Genomic DNA, 24,040 nt, shown 5'->3' on the forward strand with positions numbered 1-24,040 from the left:
TAGAGACAAGCGGGAGTGGTAGGTAGGCGTTTCTGTTGTGCTCAGCTGACGATGCTGTTTTTGCGTGGGCTCGGGCTGTGGGCCGTGCTTCCACTGCTCTCTCCCTCTCTGCTGCCGTCCTCAGTTCCAAACCTTGAGGAAGCTGTCCCAGGAGCCGGTGGCAACGGCCATGCCGTCTGCCGTCACCCCCAGGCAGCTCACTCTGTTGTCATGGCCAGAAAGGATTCCTAGGCGGGGAAAGAAGAGAGGTCAGGAAAAGAAGCGGGCTCTGGGAGAGACGAAGGGGTTGACCATGCTGAGGACGCGCATCGTAGGCTGTGTACCTACACCCCTGCGTATCGCGATGTCTGTTCCTGCACAGCGTGTTACAATCCGTACGTGGCTAATAAGAACAAACATGCAGGAGGATGTTTGTGTGTTGGCATATGACCAGCACCCGTGGGACTGGCCAAAGAACAATGTTCTTGGGAAGGTCTGGCTAGCTGAACCCTCATACAGCTGCTTTCACCCTGGAGCGATGGTAGGACTAAGAAAGGATGGTGTCCTTGATAAAACTGAGAAATAGTAACGCCGTTGGTGGGCTGCGTTATATGTTTTGAGAGGCTAGGGGCCTCATCAGAAAGAAAAAAAATGGCACTTGGGTGTATTCTGTGTATGAGCATCACAGAGTATCCAAAGATGATGGACGGAAGCCCAGGTCCATGTTCTGCTTGGTGCCTGGCCCCCAAGTGACACTGTGAGTAGCTGGGACTGGCAAATGGCAGAGGCTGGGAGAAAGTAGGAAATACTACTGGTGCTTGTGAGCAGTTTTAGCTAATAGGAACCTTAATGCTCTTTTCTCCCTTGAAACAATGTTGTTTAAAGGCTTGACTTCCTTAACATTAAAAACAATAGTTCTGCACAAAAGAGTTGTACTAGTTATGGTGTGCTCCTTAAGTGTGAGGAAGCTTGGTTGGGTGCCAGTCAGTATAGGATGTATCCCTTTTAGAAAAAACAAAGGCCTTTTCCTTGCCTTGGTAGGGACAGAAGGCCTTGCAGGGAATGAAAGAGGCACCTCCGGGAGCCACTCACCCACACGCTCTGCTTTCAGGGAGTCCCAGATGTTGCAGTTGAAGTCATCATATCCAGCAAGCAAGAGGCGCCCACTGCGGGAGAAGGCGACTGATGTGATTCCGCAGATGATGCTCTCGTGAGAGTAGACGATGAGCTCCTGGTCTGCCCGGAGGTCAAAGAGACGGCAGGTGGCGTCATCTGAGCCGGTACAGATGGCTTCACCGTTGGGGAAGAACTGAGGAAGGCACACATCAGATTTTAATCAGGCTGTGCCTCAACTCTTCGCCTCCCTGCTAACCACCAGGAAGCCACAGAGGTTGGAAAAACTGGTGGGACAAGACACTGGATCATACAAGTTCAGTCTGCTGGAGGGGGAGACTGATGCTTCTCCTAAGACCTAGTAAACCCCTTCCCACCTCAAGAAAGCCAATGACCTAGGGGCCAGAGCTATTGCAAGACGTCCCAGTGCTTGAGGAAGGATTATTGTCTCTTTAACTCTAGCTGTTAGTTTGGGGCTTGACAAGTGTCCCCCCGTTATCCCCCAGCTGGGGTCTGGCACAATTCAGAACTACAAGAGCCTTCCTCTGTCTGATCCTCACGCCCCAACCTTCTCATGCACACTCCTTTTCTGCGTCCTTGCTCTGAGGAGCAAAAAATTGCTCCTCAGGAGGAGGTATGGCAGAAAACCATACGGCTGGCAGGGTAACCATGGGACAGGTGAGAAAAGCTGCACCAACTGAGGTCGGTGAAGGGTGGTTCAAGCCGCAGACATTGCAGGGAGCTGCCAGACTCATTTGGTTAGCCGCACGGGATTAAACTGACATATTTCTTGCCCAGCCACCTCTAGGTCTCTGGTTTGAACCCCTGCTTCTGAGGGGGATACTTGCCCCAGAATGACTGTGCTGCCTCCTGTGAAGACCTCATCTTCAGAAGACCTCCCTCTGATCCCAAGCTCCCACCTCCGCTGTCTGGAGCTGACCAAGACCCTCAGCTGAGTTCGGTATTCCTGCTGCCCCACTTGTGCCTTGCGCCAGGGCTGCTGGAACGTGCCCGAACCACGGGTCCCAACAGCTCCTATGTGAGCAAAGCTGCACCAGCGCCTGTGCAAGGGTGCTGAGCTCTACAGACCACGGTGTGCTGGCTGAGTCCAAGCAGTGCTTCGAGTCAGACCTAGATGCTTTGGTGCACCGGTGCCTGGGAAGGGCCAGCCCCGAAACTTCAGTGAACTCGGGCCTTTCCTGCGTCAGGCTGGATCATGGGGCCGAGGTCTCCTGAGACCCATGTTCCCCACAGGACTGTGACAGCTTCTTTCAACCTTGTCCCCAGACCCCGTTTCAGAGCTGGTCCACCCTCCGTTTCCCTTGCCCCCCCCACCACTGCGCAGACAGCATACATACGCAGATGGCGTTGATATCGGACTCGTGCCCTGAGAAGGTCTGACGGCAGGTGCCCTCCCGCACGTCCCACAGTTTGGCAGTAGCATCGCAAGCCCCAGAGATGAAGAGTTTGAAGTCTGGGGAGACGGCCAAGCTCATACAGTCTCCGGTGTGACCCAGGAACACGGTCTTCTGCTGCCCTGTCTCAATGTCCCAGAGCGCGCTGCAATAGAGGAGAGAACTTCTCAGAGCCAACCCACGCAGAACAGATCTATAGCTGGGCTGAAGAGCTGTCGCACTCGCAAGCAAACGAGGGAAGCCATGGGCCTGGCTACAGCGTGAGAAAATGGCTGAGAGCGTCTCTGGATACGACAGGAGATACCTTCACAGCTATTGCTGGTCATACCTTTGCCAAAGCAGAGTTAGACTAAGGCTGGGGACGTGTGAGGTTTGACTGAATTCCCATAACTGCAGCAGTCGAAGGGGATACTGAGAGGAGGTGAGAGGGACTCACAGGCAAACAGCTGGAAAAGGTCTGCTGTATCCACACTTGTAGGATGCACGGGCCATGGTCACTGGGATCCCACATCACAGCCAGGCAAACAAGCCCCGTGTAACCTTGATTGATCTTTTAAGGAAATGCCTCATCCGGACTCATCCTCGGTCAAGAGGTTCTTCCAAAGCAGGTGTTGGGCTGGGGTGGGGGGTGAATATAGACTCGGCTCTGCTTAGAGTCGCCGCACAGTGAGGCCTGAGAGCCAGGAACTGAAGGATCCAGGCACTGGCTTTGCAGGTGTCCCTTGCACAGTGGGCAAGACTTGAGAAGTGAAGCACGTATGCGGGCTCCACATATATTTACAATGTTTTCTGTCCTGGAGTAAATGACACCATGCTTTGTGAGAGCTGACAACATGGTCTCTACTGCTTCACCAACAGACCTGCATCTTGACCTGACTTCAATCGGGAAGAGAAGAACCTGTTCTGCCAAGGGAGGAAGAACAGGTCCGGCTTCCTAAGGTGCCCTGTGTGGCCTCCCCATGTAAGAGCAATTTGTCCTTAGGACTGCTGCAGAGCAAAAGGACTGCACATGCCGCTGTGCACTGGGCCTCAAAGAGCTGGAGGTCACATCACTGGGATGCAGGAGGTCACACTCACCATGTGGTATCTCCAGAGCTAGTCACAATATTGTTGTCATCAAGAAATCGGCAGCAGGAGAGGTAACCTGGGAAGTGGGAACAAGCAAATATGAGAAACGGGGCAGGGCTGGAAGAGCGAGGTTTGGAAGCAGAGGGCACCCAGGCTGCCGGCGGGCAGCACACACACCTGTATGGGCCGAGAGCTCCCTGCTCACTTTGACGTTGCCTTCACGAGTCTTGAGGTTGTAGATGGAGCACATGTTGTCAAGGCCCCCACAGGCCACAAAATTGCCTGAGGGGGCATAGGCACAGGTCATGACCCAGGAGGAACGCAAAGGGATGGCGTGAACCTGGGAAGATGAGAAACCTTGTCGGGACTTTGGCAGCAGAGCGAGCAGGGCAAGGGCACTAGCTCCGAGGGGACCCCCTCCAGCATCCCGGTTTGCTGCAGCCATCTGGCTCCTACCTTGTTGGTTGTATATGTGTCCCATACGATCAGTTTCCCATCTTGTGAGGCACTGACCAGAAGTCTGTGAGAGAGGAACAAGATCATGTTAGTGGCTCTCTTCCCATCGGAGCCTTCTTGCCCTTCTCACCCACGCGCTGCCCTGCACCCGGCAGGTCAGCGGCATCTCTCTCTCTCACTTGGAGTCCGTGGACCAGTGCATGGCGTAGATCTTGGCCAGGTGCCCACGCAGGGTCCTTCGGGTCCGCATCTGGATGCGGCCGACAACCTCCATTCCAGACACAATCTGAGGAAAGAGTGGTGGGGAGGAGAGAAAGAATTAACCTTGGGCTGGTGGGAGCTTTACTGCTCTCTTCATCTCTGCCTCCTAACTTTGCTTCCCAACCGAAGAGAGCCGTCCTTGGAGTGGTGCTAGCTGACACCCCCCCGCACCGGCCCAGCCAGCCTTGTCCCTTACCTGAGCAAGTGTTGTGTCTGCACAGGCTTTCCGGGCATCCTGGAGAAGAGACAAGAGCAGATGAGACAGAAAAAAAGCTGTGTGTTGAAGGCAATGGCAAGTGAAATTCAGGGGCATAGCCTGGGGGCTGCTAGAAGCAGGAGCGGGGGCTTTGCTGTGTTTGGATTTTGGCCAACACAGGGGGATCCTGGTCTGTGACTAGGGCACCTGGGCACCAGTCAAACATCAGCAAGGGGAGCCAAAAGCTGCTCGGCGTCTGTTTCCCCATGCTACGCCTTCTCCATGGATCCTCCCACCTGCCTCCCGGACAAAGGAGGTCCTGGGGACACGCTACTTCTCCTTGGCCCCCTGCAGACACAGTGCTGGTGGCCACTTGCTTCTCACCGGTGTAGTGTCCCATCTTCTCTCCCTCCACCCCCACCCCCGCTATGAAGATCCCCATTAGCACTCCAAGGGCTCTGCAGAACCACAGTGGGCTCCAAGGGTGTAGATGGAAAAAGCTCAGCCCCAAGTTGTAGCTCAGGAGGAGAACTTGGACACGGGGGGAAGGGTAGACACTCGCTCAGCGGTTTCGTGACTGTTGCCAGCGTTACCGCAATCTGCTTCTTCAGCTGCTCAGCCTCCTGCTTCATCTGCTCAATTTCCCCCATCTTTCTGACCTAGGGGTGGCTCCTCCACGCGGGGCAGCCTTGGTTCTGGGGAGACAAATCAGAGGAGAGAGGCGTGAGGTAGAAAGGGCACTGACTGCTCAGTTATGCAAACGTAAGCATCTCTGATAAAGGCTCAGCAACCATTTCTTGGCTCAATGCTTGGTAGTGTCGTGCTGTATCTGGTCACAGCCCTTAGCGATTGGGAAGATTGTGCCCGGCCTCATCAAAAGTTCATTTGGTCCTGTAGCTTGCTTACATGTACACTGGGAAGCTGAAGACCTCCAGAGCCTCTTGCTGAGGTTTCATGGCATGTACATGACATCATATGGTCTGGAATATCCCTTGGGTCAGCTGTCCCAGCTGTGTCCCCTCCCAACTCCTTATGCCCCCCCCCCCCCCCCCGCCCCCCAACATCCTCACTGGTGGGGTGGTGTAAGAAGCAGAAAAGCCCTTGGCTCTGGGTAAGCACCGCTCAGCAGTAACAAAAACCTCCCTAGGTTGTCAGCACTGTTTTCAGCACAAATCCAAAACATAGACCCATACCAGCTACTAGGAAGAAAATTAACTCTATCGCAGCCAAAGCCAGCGCATCTGGCCACACTGGCCCCCTCACCTCTTTATTTTTAACCTCTCCATTCCAAGCCCTACAAGTCCTGGGTCCTCTTCATCAGCTTCTCCCTGTCCATGGCCAAGCTGTCCATCTCAGCTCCAGGAGGAAGAAACTTCATAGGGGGAGCCCAGTGGCTGTTTCCCATCATTTGTCCTAGGCAAAGGATCACCAGGCAGTGCCCACCAGCTCTTTGACCACCAAAGACATCTGAGGGCTGTTGAGGTGCTCTGCCAGGGTTCCCTTCCAGTTTCCCATAAAAAGAAAAAAAAAGAAAAAAAAAAAAGAAAAAAAAAAAAAAAAGGTGGATGCCTAGGGAAGGATCTAAGAATAACAAAAGCAGATAGTGGTATTTCTCTGACTTTCCTAGCCCCAGCTTTTCATTGACGTCCAAAGCTAGAGGCAGCATTACTGTATGCAGGTCCTTGATGAACTTTTCTTCTATGCATTTGTCCACACGATTTTTGTGCCCATGTCAAAGTTTTGCATCCTCAGTACACCATGGTGATGACTTCCACAGCTTCGTGGCAGGCTCTGCAAAGAAGTTCCTGGTTCTGTTTCTCCCCAATGGCACTAGTTCCACTCAGTGGTCCCTAGCTTTTGAGTTGGAAGAATCGGCAAATAACTGGTTTCTATTCACCTCAGCATCACTTGATATTTTATAGATCTTTGTCATAGCCATCCCTTTTCCGGACTGCAGAGCACACTTAGTTATTCCTCCCATGTAAGCCATTACATCTTATTACCTCTGTTGTTCTCTAAGCCCTTTTCAGTTGTTTACAGAGTATAGATGATATGTTTTTGCAGAGAGAGCAATGAACCAGAACGGTAATCCATATTCAAGATACAGGTGCGCCATATGATTATACAGCATCTCTCTTTTGTTCTCTCTTTCTCGTTACATGCACTTAAAACTTCACCAGCGATTCTAGCATTTCCCAGTCTTGTAGACAAATCTGGTCTTTATCGCTTTGATCTTTCTCCTGGGTAGATGCGAGTGTCCAGAAATGCTCCAGGTGTTCTTCATCATTAGAACCAGCGCTTTGCCTGAAGGCCAAGAAATGCTCCAGCAGCATCTGCAGAATTTCTCCTTCTAGTTCCTGTGGGTCACATCGCCTCCATCCCCCTCTGGCCTGCTGCCCAAAGCCTCATTTCTTCCAGCCAACGGGGCTTTGGGTCCTTCCACGCCAGGCTGCTCTCCTGCTGCGGGCGAGCACATGGGGATAGCTCCCGAGCTCACCTTTACTTGCTGCTTCGTAGAGCTCTTCGAGTTTCCCTCCAGAATCCCTTCCCCTGAACATCTCCGTGGCTTTCCTTCGATCTTCCAGGCAGGGTGAGTTTCTGCTTGGTCAGTGACTCCTGACGCATGGTGTAAGTGTAGGAAAACCAGGGAGATGCAGGTTTTCCACACCTCCCAGGAGGGATGAGCTTACCCCAGACGGGGGCTATGCTTTGCAGAGCAAGACTTGTACGTGCTGTCCGAGAGCCTGAACGGCGCCACAGCACTGCTGCCTCTTCCCTTCTCCCTGCCCGTGCGCTGGACGCGGCTGCTGGTCCCAGCACACGGTGGTGGAGCAGGAGAGGAGCCCAGGGCACGTGCCACAGAGGTGGCTTGGGGCTGCCAGCCTCAGCTACCCTGAAGGATGGGGACAGACCAACACCAGAGCTGGACCCTTTCCACTGTTTTTTTTTTTTCTTCTCTTGTTTTGACAGAAGAGCGATGAGGGGGGTCTTCCCAGCAAGGATGCATAGCTGCAGCTGGTGGAGTGCCGCTGGCCATGAAAGCACGCGCTTCTCCGCTGGGAAGGGGCTGGGCACCCCCCACCGTCTCTCGGCTCACTGGCAGACTGGAGAGATGCCGGGGAAGGCCTTGCAGCTTTCAGTAGGAGGCTGCACGTCCTCCTTATCTTGTGGCATTCACCCCTCAGCTTCCACGTAGAGTCAAGCTGTGGAGACTGCGCCCAACCCTGGTCGCTGCCTACCAGCACACCAAGTGGCAAATCTGAACTTCCAGCCACCCTGCGGAGACCAGCCCTACCCTTGTGGTCCACACCTTCCCCTTTCTCAGTGATCCCTGGGACTGATCCTACCTCCCGTCCATCAGCCCTAAGCGTTGGATCGCCTTTTCCTGCTGGGCCACCTCTTTCCTCTGACATTCTCCTTCCAGTCTCCTCTGCTTGGTCCCCAAACTCTCCAGGCTGTTGTTTCACGCACCTTTGGCCATCTGAGCACCATCGTCCATCCACCTGCCCTAATCTGTCTTTGTGGACTTCTGGTTTTGCCCACCCAGACCTGCACAGAGATGGGACCCTTGTTCTCTCTTCCTTCCAATTTCTGCCCCAGGTGAAGCTGGCTGCACGTCCTCCTCATTACCCATCGGATCCCCAGTCTTCCTTGCATCTCTCCTGCTTTTTTACCGTTCTTTTCCCTTCCCCGGGTGTTTCTTTCTCAACTCTGGCACAAGCACGGGAGTGCCAGTTCACAGGCACCTGCTCTGTGAAGTTGCACAACCAGATGAGGGGCTTTCAGAGCCGGTCGGCAGATCAAAGGGCAGGGACACGACGTCGAGGATGGATAAAAAGAGCTAAATATAGAGAAGGTGCAGCTCAGGTTCAGGATTCTGTCCGAACCTTTAAATCCCTTTGAGGGAACACTCTAAATGAAGTTGGGAATTGTTCTCAGCCTCAGAAGGACAAGAAGCCACAGATGAGCGATAATAATAGCTCCAGCTTTGCCTGTCACCTCCACCCGTCGCGTCCCAGTGCAATTTGTGGAGAGCGAGTTACCTGGTCCCCAGCGAAGCGCAGCTGCCTCCCAGGAGGCCCACGGCGTGTGTGCAAAAGAGCAGCTCGTCATGGTCGTGTAAATTTAGGACGGGAAATAGGGGAACCAAAATGGGGGAAGAACAGAGGAAAGGGGAATGGAGTTTGGAGTCTGGCCAGGGCACGTTCCTGCCGTGGACGCACGTTTCTCGTGGATCCACGGATCAGCTCATGGTTGCTCATGGTAGCTGGCCAGCTTGGTTTTAATGGGAAAGGCTTCTAAATGGTGCACGCTCAGTGCTTTCTGGAAGTAAGGGCTCTTTCAGGTGGATGCTAAGCAGTAGAGGAAACCAAGACTTTAGGTACCTTGGAAAAAGCAATTCATCACGACCAGCCCAGCACTGCAAAGAGCTACCGACGGGAGGACCTTGGCACCAGCACCGGTCCAGATCTGCGCCTCCTACAAGCATCACCGCGGAGCACGGCACAGCCAGAGAGAGCCCGGGCTTAGCTGGTTCACGGCAGCCCTCTTCCGAGCTCTGCCTCGGCTATGCTCATCCACTTCACAGTTCTCGGCTTTTCTTTCGTTTCTTCTGCTCTCCAACGGGACAGTTCTTTCCCTTCCTGCCTTTTCTGACAAACCTGCCGGAGGTTCCTGCTGTAGCACTCCTGTCTGTGGGCAACCGGACCCACGCTGAGCCCTCGGCTGTCTGCTCGTAGCAGACCAAATGCCTCCACTGGGGCGCGAGGCTGGGGGGGGGGGTCTGGCATCATCCGCCTTCTGCTTTTTGGTGCCGCACCATGACTTTTCAGGGCAGCGGCTACGTCCCTTGCACCCCAGGGGCTGTCCGACCGAGCCACCTGCATCACTCCCTTGTGGGGATCAGGGTGCGAGCGATGGGTGGGAAGGCAGGGGAGGTGAACCCCCTTATTTCCTATCCTCCGGGCAGCTTCCCCACACTGGGGAGGGAGGGAGCGGTCCCTCCGTGGGATGCTGGGAGAGGGCTGGAAATAGAAAAGGGAAAGGTGCAGGAAGGAGGACTGAGCATTAACAGGCAGCATCCCTGGGTCTCTGTGTAATCCCTGGCTGGCCTCGCATGCTCGCCCTGGTGACCCTGGGCTCCTTGCAGAGCCGGATACAGAGATGATCCTCCTCTCCTGTGATGGAGATCAAAGGCCAGGGTAAAATTACCCTGCTCTGCTCCTCGATTTCTGAGGGCTCCTTCTCCATCCAGAAAAGCAGCCAGCTGCAAAGCGGCGCACACATGGGTGCACCGGGAGTGCCGGACTGTGTACAGGTAGCGAGTGCCAGGTCCCTCAAGGGAGGCGAACCCTCCCGTTCCAGTCTGGAAACTGGCGAGATTCACCTGCCAAGGGGAGAACAAGCGACCCCATCCCAGCGCAAAGCCCCTCATCATCGTACGGACATCTCGTCGCTAACCCCAATTCCTTCCCCGCCATGATTTTCCCTCCCACATCCTCTGATGGGATCGGCCCTTGCACAAAGACTTCCCCACAGAATCACGCCAAGAAACTCAGGTTCCCCAGTACTGGGCTCACCAAGGTGACCTCAAGCATCACAACAAGGCAGCATCCTTACCGGGATCTGTAGCGCGAGGTGGGTTGCGGTCTCCCCCGGATGGGACCCTCACAGCCTGCCTCCCCTGCCGAGAACGGCTCCCCGCTGGCCAGAAGCCCCTTGTCCCTGTGCGGTCTCCAGTCAGTCCTGCCCGGCGTCAACCCAGCGAGTCCCTTGCTCCCTCTCTGCTCCTCAGCCTCTCCCAGGACTGATCTCCCCATGGGGAGCTGGAGGGTTGTGGACGGGAGGGGTTGGGGGAGGGCTGATTCCAGGAGCAGCGTCAGGCAAATTAAATCAGACACCAGAGACTTGGGGAAATCGGATTGGGACGTAATGCAAAGCAGGTGGATGGGGAGGGGTGAAAAGAGAGAGTAGCACACTGCTCCTGAAGGGAAAGAAACCATCACAGGCAGATTTGACTCCCTCTGTTTATATCAGCAACAAACCAATAAAGCGAAGATTAGCCAGAACAGGGTAGGATTATCAGCCACTGGGGCAGGGCTTGCTGCACCTCACGGTCCACGGGAATTGCCGTTTTCCCGGGGACAGCGTGCCACTCTTGTCCTGGGCAGGGCAGGAAGAGGGACGGAGCCACCCACGGTGGCCCTGCCAAGGGAAAACCCACGGCAGGGCTGGGGTCACCCCCCCCCCCCAGGCAGCAAACTGGGCTCCGCATGGGGAAAACAGAACTGGGCACAGGGGCCAGGGGCGGCAAAAGATTTGGTGGCGTGCCTTTTGGCAGCCACTTTAGTGGGATGCTGCGAGGGGATTATCTTGGCCTCAATCTCTTTTAATCTCTCCCGCGGCTTTGGCCCAAGCCCGAGATAAATACCTTTTAACGGATCTCATCTGACGTCAGGAGGCCATCAGTCTAATCACCCAAGCCACCTTTGGGCAAAGCAAGCCAGAGATGTGGACACTGGCCTCTCGCCCCCCAACATGTCCTCGTCGAGCAGGATCCGTCCAGCACCCCCACATAAATCATCCGGACAGAGGTGTGAGCGCTAGGATGTGACGGACCTCCTGCCAGGGAACCTGAAATGCGTGCACCAAATTGCCTTTCTCCTGTGACCCTGGGGAAGACAGGAGGCGAAAAGGGTTGCCGATGCAGGTTTCCTAAGCTTGCGTGTTAGGGAAGTGCTGGGATTCAGACTGAGGAAAGACTGCCCTTCCCATGGAGTGGGGCCCTCTGCCACCAGCAGCGAGGGGATCAACCACCAACCCGCTACACCGCTGGCCCTGGCCCTACAGATTTCTTCCACCTGAACTGTTGTTGGGGTCTCCATGCACAACTCCCATCAAGGGCTGAGTACGTCATGACCACAGATTGGTCTCTGGCTCTAATGCTTCCCAGGAAAAGGGTCACTGCTCTTTTTGATACCCCATATCCACCCCATTCAATTCCTGTTGGGCTACAATATAATCCCATCTCGGGACACTAATCCCCTGGGCAGTGACAGCAGATTGTCTTTGCATCAGGGTGGAAAATGATAAACAAAATATTTCTTCTGCTTTCGGGGGCATTTTGGTGCATGGACGGGGGAAAAAAAACCAACCCCAAACCAAACCAACAAAATAAGACAGAAGAGAGGTGTTACTGCAGGGAAACGTGAGCATACGGTGGTTTTTCTTAAAGGCACTCCCCACCCTCTCCAGGGGTTAGTTATGGCAGAGCTGACTTTCTCTCTTGCTCTCTCTTCTTTGAAGTAGCTGGCATCTGGGCAAATATTTTGTTTGTTTTCTTTCACTAAGGGCTCAATCTCCTTCCATCATTTGTTAATTAAATTTCCATCAGCAGTGAGCACGCATGTCTCCCTCCTGCTGTACAGACTCAAGCTCCCACCAACATCTGTGTCCAGCATTTTGTTTTTATTCCATATATTCACAGTCCCTCACCTTCCCTCTCTCGGGCCAGTTGCGAGGTTCTGGAGCTTGCAGGTGCCTAGGAAATTCAGAGGCTCCTGTTTTGAGTTCTGAATGTGAGACAGCCCTCGCTGAAAAACCCCAGGCTCCTCTTCCCCCGCTCAGATTTGGCCCTGGCTGACCGAGAAGCTGGCACTGAGGGGACCGGGGTGAGGAGACCCTACCTTCTTACTTCTGATTGACACGAATACGTTGGCAGTGAAGAAAGGTCCTGCTGCCACTGACTTTAATACTCTGTCCCTGCTCCCATTTTTCAGCTGCTGGGACGTCACAGAGAAGAAAGCTGCATCCCTCCCCATCACTACGGCTCTAGCATGCTAATACACTGCTCCAGGACTCCGTGGTCCCGGTGCTACCGCGACCTGCCCGGCCACGGCGTGTGCCAGTCCTGCCCCCCGGGGCCCCGCGTACTCAGAACTCATCCCTGACCCGCAGCTCCTTGGGGTGCTGTGTCCTGTCCGAGCCAGGCTTTTGCCTGCGGCTCGTGGCCCTGGCTCCGCTGTTGGGAAGGGGAGGCTCCGAGGAAGATCTGCCGCTGCGGTCGGTCCCCTGACGTTCTTCTCCGTCGGGCCGGTCCTGCTCCACAGCCCTCTGCTCCATCAGCTCCTCTGCCTTCACCCGTTCCTGCAGCCACGGAGACAGAGATGACGTGAGCCCCTCACTGCTACGGTCTTGGCTCTGCTTGCAGGGGCTGACAAGACACATCTCGTCTTTGCCACGTCCATCCCGCCCTCCCAGAGCCCATTCTCTCTTGCAGGACCCACCGCAGGCCGGTCCCTCCACCAGGTACCTCGTCAGAGGACGACCCCCCGCCGCTGCACTGCTCCCTGCCCCATGGGACAGCCCACACGCCGTTCCTCGGTGGGATTTGGTCTACCTCAGAGGTACTTCTATCCATTTCCCCAGCATCGTCCTTTACCTGCTCAGCATGTTCCTGGGAGTGCGTGTACCAGAGAGCAATGGCGCAGCGCCTTCCGCGGCTCACTGCCCACACGCCGTGGGGGTTCTCCTTGCCAGAGCTGAAGGCTACTAGCCTTCCACACTTAGGATGCACTTCGGCCTGCCAGGAGAGAGAGAAGAGACAATGAAGCCAACAGCCCCCTGCTCTGGGGTACACGGTCCTCCTACAGAGGTCACGCTGCCGCTGGGAACGTGGCACAGCAGAGAGCTGCTAGGCACCTACTGCCAGTCTATGAGCAAGGTAGACCTTGGAGAAGGAGAGAATCAAAGGGACAACACAGGTCACGGACACCCACAGACTGGAAGAGCCTGGAACATCTCAGCTAGGAAGGAGTTAACCTCTCCTCTGTCTGAGATTTGCCTCAATTTGCCTTTAGCTGCCCCTATTTGAATCTGCCACAGCACTAGATCGGTTTTGGGGTGGTGGGATCCAATAACCAACTAGCTCCCACCCGCCCAGACTAAGTCTCACCCTCGGTCCTCTCTCCATCTTTTGGCCAGTCCCAGACTTACTGTGACAGTCACAGTGTCCATTTCAGTGAAGAAAAGGCCCCCACCTTGGAAGTCATCATTGAGGTAGAGAATGCCACTGCGGACAAAGAGAAAGAAGACGTGTGGATGGTGAAGCTCATTCCTCCCAGGTGCTTCCCCACGCCTCTTGTCACAGGAGGCTGTGCATACCACAGGCTCAAAAAGCGAGTAGACCAGTAACAGGAGAATCCATTTGGGGGTGTTAAATACAGCAGTGCCCAGCTCAGGGGAGTCCCCAAGCTGCAAGCCACCGGAGGCCAGGAGAGTATGCCAGGGAGTTAGCTCTACACGCTTGTCCTGTTTTGTTTTGGTTTATTTTTAATCCTCTGCAGCATGCATCTGTGGCACCGTTGTGACAATGCCCTGGGCTAGACAGACCTTTGTTTCTGACCTGGCATGACGCTGTTTATGTTTTAGGATTGGGAATAATCCAAAGCCTGCAAGAGGAGACTGATCAACAAAGAAAGCCATGTCTTAAGAGTCAAGGAATTTCAGGGTAACATAAGAATGGTCAAAAAGAGGCTTGGTGCATGTAGAAAAGAAAAATTAAAACAAGAATTTTCTTTACTAACATTAGACAAAAGGAGACGTAGTGAGGCCACTGTTCAATGCAAGTGAGACCACAGTCAACTAGGTGAAAGAACGGACCACAAACTACTTGAGTTCTTCTTGGTATTCAATTAAGCTGATTGATAGGAAACATCAGAGGAACAAGAAAGGCTCATTAACAGGACTGGGAGAATGAAACAGAAATCAACACTGTGGCTGCTGAAGCAAAACATTAGGGACATAAGGACTGTCGTGAGAGGATTACCAACCCTGAAACCTGGGAGGTTACAGCTCTTCTCCCATGGGGTTTTAATAAGACTGTGAAGTCAGGGTGGTAACACGACTGGGAAAAAAGCAAGGATAGCTGTCACACGCACAAAGGAGCAGGAGGGTAGGGATAATGGCTGAAGCATAAACAGGCCTGTTAGCCTGACCTCAGCAGTCTGCAGGGCTTTAGACTCCATTTCTGAGGAGAAGGGTAATTGAAGGACAAGAGGTAAATGGAAAATGGTCTTAAAATGTAGCATGGGGGTACTAAAAGCAGATTGGGCTAGCCACACAATCGTTGACAAAACGGTTGATTTCGCAGGGAAAGACAACACGCTCAATCTCAGCGGTTCGGACTCTGGTAGAAGTACTCAGAACAGTGCTACTAGAGAAATTACTAATGAACACAGAGAAGGAGAAGAAGCACACGTGAACAGCACACACCGACTAGCGCAGCATGGGCACCGAAAGGAGTACTGTCCGCCTGGAGGAGGATCACTGGGGCTGTGGGACCCCTGGGCGCAATCCTGTTCAATAGTATCATTAATGAACGCGGCACAAACACACAGAAGAGATCCAGGAAGTTTGGAGCACAGGGACCTCTTTCAAAAGGACACTGCGAGTTGGTTGGTCCATCACAATTCCCTCTGCAAGAGGACAGGAATACTCCTGGAAATAGCTCAAGTGGCACAGATCCCAGGAAGATATTTTAACATAGATTCAAGTAGAAGTCAGAGAAGCCCACTACCCAGGGAGGAGTGAGGTGACAGGACAGCTTTCCCACAGGAGGGACAGAGATCTAACCAGTTACATGACAGACCCTGGTAACTTTACAATCTGACTATGCCAACTCAACACCTGTATTGGAAGGGAAATGGACTCAATGATACTGGAATTCCCTCTAAGCCCCACATCCTTACAACAGGCTGCTCAAAGAGGATTTCTGCTCTGGGTACAGCTACTACTCAAAGAAAAGGCAGATTAGATTTCTGGATGCCCGGGGATGGGATGGTAAATAGGAGGAATCAACTGTAGTGAACTGACCTCATCTGGCTGCGGTGTGCAACAATTGTCGCCACCTTTAAAATAAATTTCAGGTTCTTTCACAGAAGAGTAACAAAACCTGCCACAGGCTGGAAGAAAACTCTCACATGAAATGGAAAAACCCAACACAAAGTATTGGCAGTGAATCTTGAGAGAGGTGAACGGAGAGAATAGTCAAAGTCTACTGACTGCTCAAACAAAGGAAATCCAAGGAGCCTGGTTCTCCCTCTCCTGTAATGCACGGAAGACTGTGAAAGACAGAACTTGATTAGAAGAAACAGACTGTCGTAAAGGCTGGCAGTGGACTGTGGTGCTGTGGTAGACCCACAAGACAACAATCTGATATCACGGTTCTAGTCCGTGCAGCCTCCCAGCCTTGTTCTGCTCCCTGTTAATGCCGGCTGGGAGGAGGGATTCTTCTTCCCAGCCCAAGGAAGGTGTTCCACACCTCGTTGTGAAGCCACCGATTATGCTCCTGGCTGGTTTTGAGCCAACAATCCATCACCTTGTTTCTATAAGCCGAGCTCATCCTCTCTTGGGGCCAGGGAGATATTCTGATCTCCACATGATCTAATGCAGGTCCTCTTCTTCTCCTCTTACCTGTAGTCCCTGTACACATAGGCAGGTGGTTCTCTCCAGCACTCTTGCCCCTCGGGATCCAAGAGACAATTATCAGCATGGACAGGATGACTAAGATCCATGCGACCTTCCTGTTCCTCTGAAAAGGGAAGTTACAAAAAAGAATATGGGCATTTTCAGTTGCAAGAAAGAATACGGCAGAGAGTGAGAGGGGCACAGTGAGAGCAAAGGGAAGAGAGTCTCCTTAGAGCACATGGCTGGGACTGAGGAGACTCCAGAAGACAGGGCCTAACAGGGCGAAAGATTCTTTACCGTCTACGGCCGTGCGGCACACAAGGTGTGTGAACGAGAAATGGAGTTTCTTTCCAGGAGTGAAATAGGACTCTATGATTTTCCGTGATTTCTCACTGGCCTGCAGAAGCAATTTGGCGTCTCTCCAGTCCACGTCCCCATTCTGGGCCAGCTATAAGTGAAAAACAAGCCTGTTAGAATACTTACATACAAAGACACTCTTAAGAAATGATCCACGTACGCAGTACAGAAGAAGAGACCTGTCTAAAGTCCTGTGGTCACACACGTTAAGAAAATAACATGTCTTCTCATGTAATTATAAGTACACCTGTACAGCACAGCAATGCTTTCCTTCTACTCAGCACATGAAGCCACATCTGGAATGCAGCATCATTTTGGGGTGCCCCAGTACACAAGGGACACTAGCACACTGGAGTGAGTCTTCAGCGAAGGGTCTTAAGATGGCAGGGGTGCTGGAGCACACGACTTAGAAAGAGGCTGAAAGAGCTGGGTTTCTTCAGCCTAGAGAGAGAAGGTCAAAGGAGGATCTAACTAGTCTCCTGTCACTTACAAGGGGGTTACAGAGAAGACGGGGACAGTTTCTTCTCAGAGGGACACACTGAAAAGACAAGAAGCAACAGGCAAAAGCTGCAGCAAGGGAAATTTTGGCTAGGTATAAAGAAAAATTTTATCCTCCTGAGAGCGGTACACCACTGAAACAGGTGCCCAGGGAGGCTGGGGAATCTCCACCCTTGGAGATGTTCAGGACTGGCCTGCGCAAAGCCTCGAGGGATCTCATCTAGCTTTGGGATTAGCCATGCTGTGAGCAGGAGGTCAGACTAGAGATCTCCAGAGGTTCCTTCCACCTTCATTTATTCTCCAATTCTAAGCTGAACATGTCTGTAAGACTACCGCAGACGGACAAGCAGCAATCCTGAAACCCTGTCTCACATGAAGGAAAGCACTTGTGAAGCTCTCCAGGTACAACGTACCTAAACATCATCGTGGAGGAAGAGGGTCAGGGGAGACCGCACGCGGGCTTGTGAAGAAGATAACACACCCACGACTCCATCCAGAGTGCACTTCACAGAGAAAAACGCTCGGGTGGCAAACGCTCTTCCTGGGCAATCGAGAAGGCGGCAGACTCACAGAGCCACTTACCTGCACGGCCCTCAAAACGGTCAACCCTTCAAATCTTTCGTGTGGGGTGTGAGGCGACCGTCTTGCCCGGTAGCCATCTCCTGCTTCTCCTGCTGCCTGGAATAGAAGGATACAGATGACACGCATTAGGCTGCCATCTCTCCTCTGTGGAAACACTAAACCCCTGCCTGCTGAGGAGGAAAGTAGGCGTACAGGAGCTCCTACAGGCCTCACCTTCGTCAGCCGGAGAAGGTCCTTACACTCAGACTCCGTCAGCACCCTGTCGAACACAACCCTCTGGGTTCCGTTCATCCGTCGGGAATCCATCACGACGGCGATACCCTCAAAAGGCAAAGGACCTGTTGAGAAGCAAGCACGGATAGGCATGAGCAAGCTTTGCAGAAGAAGCCCTTGGACACCAACCCCCAGCCTGGATAAGGAAGGGGAGAGACACTATACATTCTCGGCCCAGAAGTGCCCATTCCTCGCAGACCTGGGCCACTCGCACCCCTCACATGCTTCAGGGGAACCAGAGCATCAGCTGGGGAAGCTGGCCTACAGCGAGTGCTTCAGGAGCCAGCAGAAACTTGGGGCTTGCTGGGAGAGCAGCAGGGAGCTGGGGAAAGTTGAGTGCACTGTGGGTCGCAGCAGCAGAACAGGTCCAGCCTACCGGGGTGAGGCTCTGGAGAAAAGAAGCAGGTAAACACCTCCGTCAACCCCCCTTTCCATCACACGTCTTATCCCAGAATCATCTCCAGAGAATCTTCCTACTTTCTTCAGCCCCAAAGAGACGCAACGGGTATTAGTTGGTGATTTGATCTTTTGATCTTTGGCCTTTTTTCCCCCCCCCGGCTCCGACCTCTGGGTGGTCAGCGACGCCAAAGCACTCGGGGCCTCAGAACGATCTGCTCTCCGGTGTGTCACAGCAGAGAACCACCTGGGGTCACTTCGAGCAAAGACTCCAGGACAGAGCCCTGCAAGAGGCTGTGTGTCCACACATAAGAAGAGAGGACCAGCAAGAGCACGGGACTCTGCACTGCAGTCTCTAGCATTCAGCCACAAACCACTTGGACTTGTGTTTTTCAGGGAAAGACTTGCCCAAGCCGAAGAGCCAGTTTCCAGTTTCCATTTCCCCCCCCTCTCTCCTTGTCCCCTTCAGAAAAATGTTGTTTGAAGTTGGGCTGGTGGAGTTGAACCAGGTTCGGTGTAGACACTCCTGCCACCCTGAACAGGGATCTGCATGTCCACAGGCTTGTCGCGTATTCAGGCACCACTGCTCTCAGCTTCTCCAGCCACAGTGCTCTTTGAATTCCCATCCCAGAGATGAACGCAGTGAGATTTTGCAAGATTACACATGCATCAAAGAGGGAGAAAAGAAACAGTGAGAAGACTTGCTGAGCCATTCGAGTCAGCCTGCATCTACGCTAGCATTCAAATGTCTGAGGATGGAAGAAAAGACAGCACTTAGCCTGGCTAAGCCTGGCTGACTGCATCCAAGTCCTTCTTCAAGCTCTTTTACTCACCCCTCTTCTCCCTCTCTTCCACATCCAGAGTTTCCTGCTTTTGCTTCTCCTGATCCTCTCTCGGGAGCGAGGGAAAAAAAAAAAAAGAGACCAGGGCTGTCAGTACACAGAGCTGTGCCTAACCCTCCTCTGCGGTAGCATTTCGCACCCTCCCTGTTCCTGTTTTGCCCGTTCCTCAGCAGGTATTACTGTTCCTCGTACCACCTCTGCCAGTCCAACCCCACCCCCTACTTTCAACGCTTATATTTCAGTCCTAGTCAACTTGGCCAGCCTTACCTGTGTTTCTCCTTTAGGTTTTCAGGAATCAGCTCATCCGGAGTCCAAAGATCCTGTAGGAACAGATGCAGACGGTTCAGTACACAACAAACTTCTCCCACATTGGATCATGTCAAACAGCCGGTTCCTTGTCCCGCTTCTCCAGTGAATATCAGACCAATGGTTCCGGCCTCCTTCTGGCAGCAGCCAGACTGGGCTAATGCCTACGGTTACAGCAGCAATTTCACACTAACTTCAGTCCCGGAGCAGCAGAAAGGCCTTAAAGATCCACCTCATAAGGACCCGGGGGTCCTTCTCATCAGCATCTGATCCTTTCTGGATCACGTGCTACCGAGGTGAATTCTGTCAACTGCCTCGGTGAAATCAGGGCAGGAAAATTAAGATGATACTGTTACTTACAGGGTCGTTAAAAGTTCCTCCTAGATGCTCCACTGCGTAATAAATCAGCTTCTTCTCCATCAAAGATCTCTGCACGTAATGTTGAATACTCTAAGGAAGCAAAAAGGCTGTCAAACGACCGTCCCACAAAAGACAACCCCCATCCCTGTCCTGGGCAGAAACCTGCCCCAACACACTGCTGTGCACTTTGAAAGCCCGGTTCTGTCCTGAAGGGACCCTGCCTGGTACAGGCTATAAGTAAACTCAGGCTCCAGCTTCAGTCCTGGGCTTGGCACACATCTGCAGTGAAACACGTTCCCCTTTTTGTCTCCCACACTATGATCCTGTCGTATGGGACAGAGGAGGGCCAAAAAATTACAGACCTGGGGTTGTAACTACCTCTCTGGCTGCGAAAGCTGTGTCCTCTCCCAGTTCTGTGCGATACTCTTTCATTTTCTCCAACATTGGCTCATCCGTGGGATAGAAGAGCAAGTAGGAAGCAGCACATTCAGCAGCCAGTGCCTGGTTCCCAACTTGGGCAAGGACAGAACAGAACAAACAGGTTTGTCTCTGAAAGACTTGCCATTAGCAGCAAATAGGCCAGCAGCACCCAACGGCCTGGTCGGGATCCAGCAGTAGGAGGCCTTACACCGAGTACACATCAATCCCTGCCTAGTTGGGTCTCTGCCCAACGATAGGCAGAGAACACAGGGAATGAGCCCTGTGAAGAATGGGCCACTTCCAATACTTATTGGGAGCTTGTTCAGAGGAGATGGAGAAAAAAAAAAAAAAAAAAAAGCACATGTTTGGAAGAAAGACGGTCCCACCTCCCTCACCCAACAGACATGATGAGGGGGCTGGAGGCTTCTCCGAGATACAAGTTTTACCAACGGTCTGACAGAGAAGAGAGGCGGTTGGGTCAGTGTGGGAAGGAGCAGAGGTATCCAAGAGAAGAGCTGAGGGACGTGTGAAAGTGACAGGGTGACAGGATGACCCATGTCACGACAGGCCACCAGTTCGGCGCGGGCAGGCAGGGCTGAGTCAGAAGGAACATCACTGCTGAGATGAGATGCAGGCGCATGCTCTAGATAGGAAGCGGGGGCCTGGTCTGGAACCACGTACTGAAAAGGAGAGTATAAAATACACAGCAGAACGTTGGAGCAAGGACTCGAAACAGAGAGCGCTGGGGGAAAGAAGCGGGAACAGCCACACATTACCAAAGCTGCACAACGAGACTGAAGTGGACCACGAGGGACCTCTCCCAAGGCGGCCACAGGCTTGAGCAAGAGAAAAGAGGTTCTGGGAAGAGTCGGGGGGCAGACAGGGTACAGAGAGGTAGAGCTCAGGTCAGTGTGCCACTTCTCCCCACGACATGCTGCCCTCCAGGCCCAGAGGCAAAGGGCAAGTTTAGGGGTGCCACAGCGTAACCCGCTGGGTCGTGGCTCTGCTCACCTTGATCGTAGGCAAACTGCAGTAAATCAAGATGAGAGGGTATGAAATCTTCCGTGGCAGAAATCTGCCCCGGCTTTGTGGCAATTTCAAGGACGCACTGCTGTCTGCACTTCAAAACCTGAATATAATGGGCTGCAAGAGAGAGGAGCAAGAAAGGCAGTAGCTCACACCTCTTCCAGAGAGGAGCGCTGGGAAACGGGGCACGTCCCGTGTGGGCAGCATGGCCTTCCTACCCAACCCCCTGTGCCTCTAACGCTACCTGCAATGGCTTCGTACAGGCCAGGTTGCATTTCCTCCTCCTCCTCCTCCTCCTCGTCCTCCCAAGGCCCTTCACACAGGGCACGACACTCTTCCAGCGCTGCCAGAGCCTCTGTGAGCGACTCCTCCAGCCTGGCCACCGCCTGCAGGTACTCATCCGCATTGTAGTGCTGCACCCCAGCCTCGTACGCTTCCTGCAAGGGACAGATCCAGGTCCCTCATCAGTGTGGGTGTCACCCATGGATGCCCCGAGTCGCTCGCAGGGTAGTGCTGACATCTAGGGGCCTGCCTGATCACGCACAGCCCACCACGCAGTGACTGCAAATCTCATGGACTTCAGCCAAATATTTCTTCCCCGAGGCCCTGCAGCCTGCCATGATTGCCACCGGAAAGTCTCCGTGTCACACTCGCAATGGTTTGTCTTCACCCCGGAGAGAAGGCTTCGGGGAGACTTTCTTGCAGCCTTTCAAACAGAGAAGGGGGCTTATAAGAAAGACTGAGCGAGACTTCTGACCAAGGCCTGTGGTGACAGGACAAGGAGTAACGGTTTTAAACTGAAAGAGGGTAGATTTAGACTGAGGATAAGGAAGATGTTTGTTATGCTGAGAGTGGTGAGGCACTGGAGCAGGTTGTCCAGAGAAGCTGGGGACGCCCCACCACTGGAAGTGTTCAAAGCCAGGCTGGACGGGGCTTTGAGCGGCCTGATGCAGCGAAAGAGGTCCCTGCCCACGGTAGAGGGGCTGGGTGATCTTTAAAGGTCCCCTCCAGCCTGAGCCATCCTATGTTGGGGAGCCCTGCCTCAAGCCCTTGCGTGGGAACAGATGAGGGTCCCGGGCTGGTCCCCGGGGGGGGGGGGGGGGGGGGGCTGGATAAGAGCTGCGGATGCCTGGCTCCGCGTCGAACCCTCACCCAGTGCGGCGCGGCCTCCAGGTCCCTGAAGTTGTCCGACTTCACCCCAGACATGCGCCGGTACTTCTCTATGTCCTCCCGCATTTGGAGGTGCTGGGGATTAGCGACGAAGAAGGTGTGAGCGGCGGACACGGCCCGGTCCAGCTTCTTCAGCTGCGGAGTAAGAGCCCCCGTCACACAACTCCAGCGGGTCCCCCCCTCTCCTTCGGGCCCACCCCAACGTTCACCCAAAGGCGCCCGTGCCCCCGGCCGGCCCTCGCCCGCCGCCGCCTCCTCCTCGGCCGGCCGGGGGTCCTCCAAGGAGAGGAAGGGCCGGAGCCCCCCCGGGGCGGGTGCCAGCCCCCCGCTCCGTCCCTCCCGGGGCCCCCCACCTGGAAGAAGGCCACTTGCAGGTAGTTGTAGGGCTCCCTCTGCTCGAAGTCCCGGCGGACGGCGTGGCTGGCGCGGTGAGCCGAAGGCGCGACGCCCAGCCGCAGCCCCAGGCAATGCTGCAGGCAATCGGCTCGTTGCAGCACCCGGCCGAAGAGGGCGGCTTCCCAGGGCCCGGCCGCCCCCGGCCCGCCGAGGAAAGCCGCTTCCCGGCGGCAGGCGGCGCGGCAGGCGCGGCGGGCGGCCCGCAGCCCCGCGTAGCTGTGGAGGGCGCGTTGCAGCAGCTCGGCCGCTCTCCCCCAGTCCCGGGCGAAGTAAGCCCGCACCCCGTCGGCGTACAGCAGGTCGTAGGGAACCAGGCGGCCCGGCGACGTGGCGGCGGCGGCGGCGGCGAGGAGGAGGAGGAGGAGGAGGGAGGCCATGGTCGAGCCGCCGCGGAGGGGAACAAGAAGGAGGAGGAGGAGGAGGAGGAGGAGGAGGAGGGAGGGGGTCCTGCGGGGCCCCGGGCTCGGCCCACCCAGCGGGGCGGGCCGGCGGGCGGTGCCGCGGGGGGCGGACGGGCGAGGGCAGAGGGGGCTGATGGCGGGGGCGAGGCGTGGAGCCGGCGGTCCCGGCCCCGGCCCCGGCCCCGGTCCCTCCCCGGGAGCAGCGTTCCGGGCCAGGCCGGTGGGCAGAGCGCCGGCGCCTCGTTGGCTGACGGGGTCTTTCCTTCGTCCAGGGGTCCGGCACGAACCCTCGCTCTGGCGGGGGGTCACCCAGACCCCTCCAACGAGGCGGCTCGTCAGAGGTGGTGGTTTCACCTCTCGGAATCCACGCACGCTTTTGGGACCGAGAGCCATGGCGTGGAGAAGCGCTTTGGAGGTGAAGGGCTGCCCATCGCCCGCGGCCCCTCCGGGGTCAGCCGAACCCTCGCCCGCGGCTGGGACCGCAGCCGGCACCGGGCAGGAGAAGGTCCGTCTCCCACACGCCACCTCTGCACCCCCCTTCCGAGAGTTTTGTGCGGGGCAAGAGCCGGCCCCAGGCCTCCCCGCTCACAGCGCTGAGGGCGCGGGCGGTCGGGGACCTTCCCCCAGAAGGCTCCGTCGGTGTTCCCCTTCTCGTGAGAAGTTTGGGCCATCGTGTTTCACGTAAAAGTTCACACTGGAATCAACGGTTTGCACCCGTTGCGAAATGAGGTGTTACGGGTCGGGGTCTTTTTGGAGAGAGAATTTAATGGTTTTCAAGCCTGGGGTTGCCCCAGAGCGATACCTTTTGCAGAGCAGCGTTAGAAAGCACAGAGGCCGCTCCTGCTTAGCTGTAGGCAGCCCAAGTCCTCCCTGAAACGGACAGGAAAACTTTTCACCCAGTCTCCCATGGCAACTCCTCTACGGGCTCCGTTCCCTTCCCTGGGCTGCTAAGCATCTGCTGCCTTCCAGACGCGCCGACAAGAAAGGGATGGTAGAGGGAGGAAAGGAGCCTCGCACGTTCCGCGTTTCCCTTCCAGAAGCCTGTGAAGCTTCATTAAA

The 24,040-nt window shown here is 54.7% G+C and overlaps 2 protein-coding genes across 4 annotated transcripts; both read right to left on the reverse strand.

The window, feature by feature from the left end:
- Window positions 1-7: 7 nt before the first annotated feature.
- GNB3 (G protein subunit beta 3) lies at window positions 8-10,437 on the reverse strand. The gene is made up of 10 exons (XM_049824832.1): window positions 10,108-10,437; window positions 5,082-5,183; window positions 4,489-4,527; window positions 4,211-4,317; window positions 4,032-4,095; window positions 3,753-3,915; window positions 3,585-3,651; window positions 2,451-2,652; window positions 1,072-1,288; window positions 8-227 (listed from the first exon to the last, which is right to left on the reverse strand). The coding sequence occupies exons 2-10, from the start codon at window positions 5,136-5,138 to the stop codon at window positions 121-123; spliced, it is 1,023 nt and encodes a 340-aa protein (XP_049680789.1). The 5' UTR covers window positions 5,139-5,183; window positions 10,108-10,437; the 3' UTR covers window positions 8-120.
- A 1,497-nt stretch (window positions 10,438-11,934) lies between these two features.
- Window positions 11,935-23,026, reverse strand: P3H3 (prolyl 3-hydroxylase 3). Of its 3 annotated transcripts, XM_049824820.1 has the most exons (16): window positions 22,538-23,026; window positions 22,167-22,319; window positions 21,559-21,720; window positions 21,259-21,451; window positions 21,000-21,131; window positions 19,947-20,080; window positions 19,569-19,658; window positions 19,170-19,222; window positions 18,894-18,952; window positions 17,605-17,729; window positions 17,392-17,487; window positions 16,252-16,402; window positions 15,961-16,078; window positions 13,483-13,558; window positions 12,929-13,069; window positions 11,935-12,633 (listed from the first exon to the last, which is right to left on the reverse strand). In XM_049824820.1, exons 1-16 carry the CDS (start codon window positions 22,955-22,957, stop codon window positions 12,421-12,423), a joined length of 2,316 nt encoding a protein of 771 aa, XP_049680777.1. In that variant the 5' UTR covers window positions 22,958-23,026; the 3' UTR covers window positions 11,935-12,420. The 3 variants fall into 3 exon arrangements, with proteins under 3 accessions (XP_049680777.1, XP_049680779.1, XP_049680780.1); XM_049824822.1 differs by lacking the exon at window positions 21,559-21,720; XM_049824823.1 differs by lacking the exons at window positions 11,935-12,633; window positions 12,929-13,069; window positions 13,483-13,558; window positions 15,961-16,078 and having other exon boundaries at window positions 16,322-16,402; window positions 17,223-17,487.
- Window positions 23,027-24,040: the final 1,014 nt, after the last annotated feature.

The sequence above is a fragment of the Accipiter gentilis genome, chromosome 21 (assembly GCF_929443795.1).
Source record: "Accipiter gentilis chromosome 21, bAccGen1.1, whole genome shotgun sequence".
Classification (NCBI taxonomy): domain Eukaryota; kingdom Metazoa; phylum Chordata; class Aves; order Accipitriformes; family Accipitridae; genus Astur; species Astur gentilis.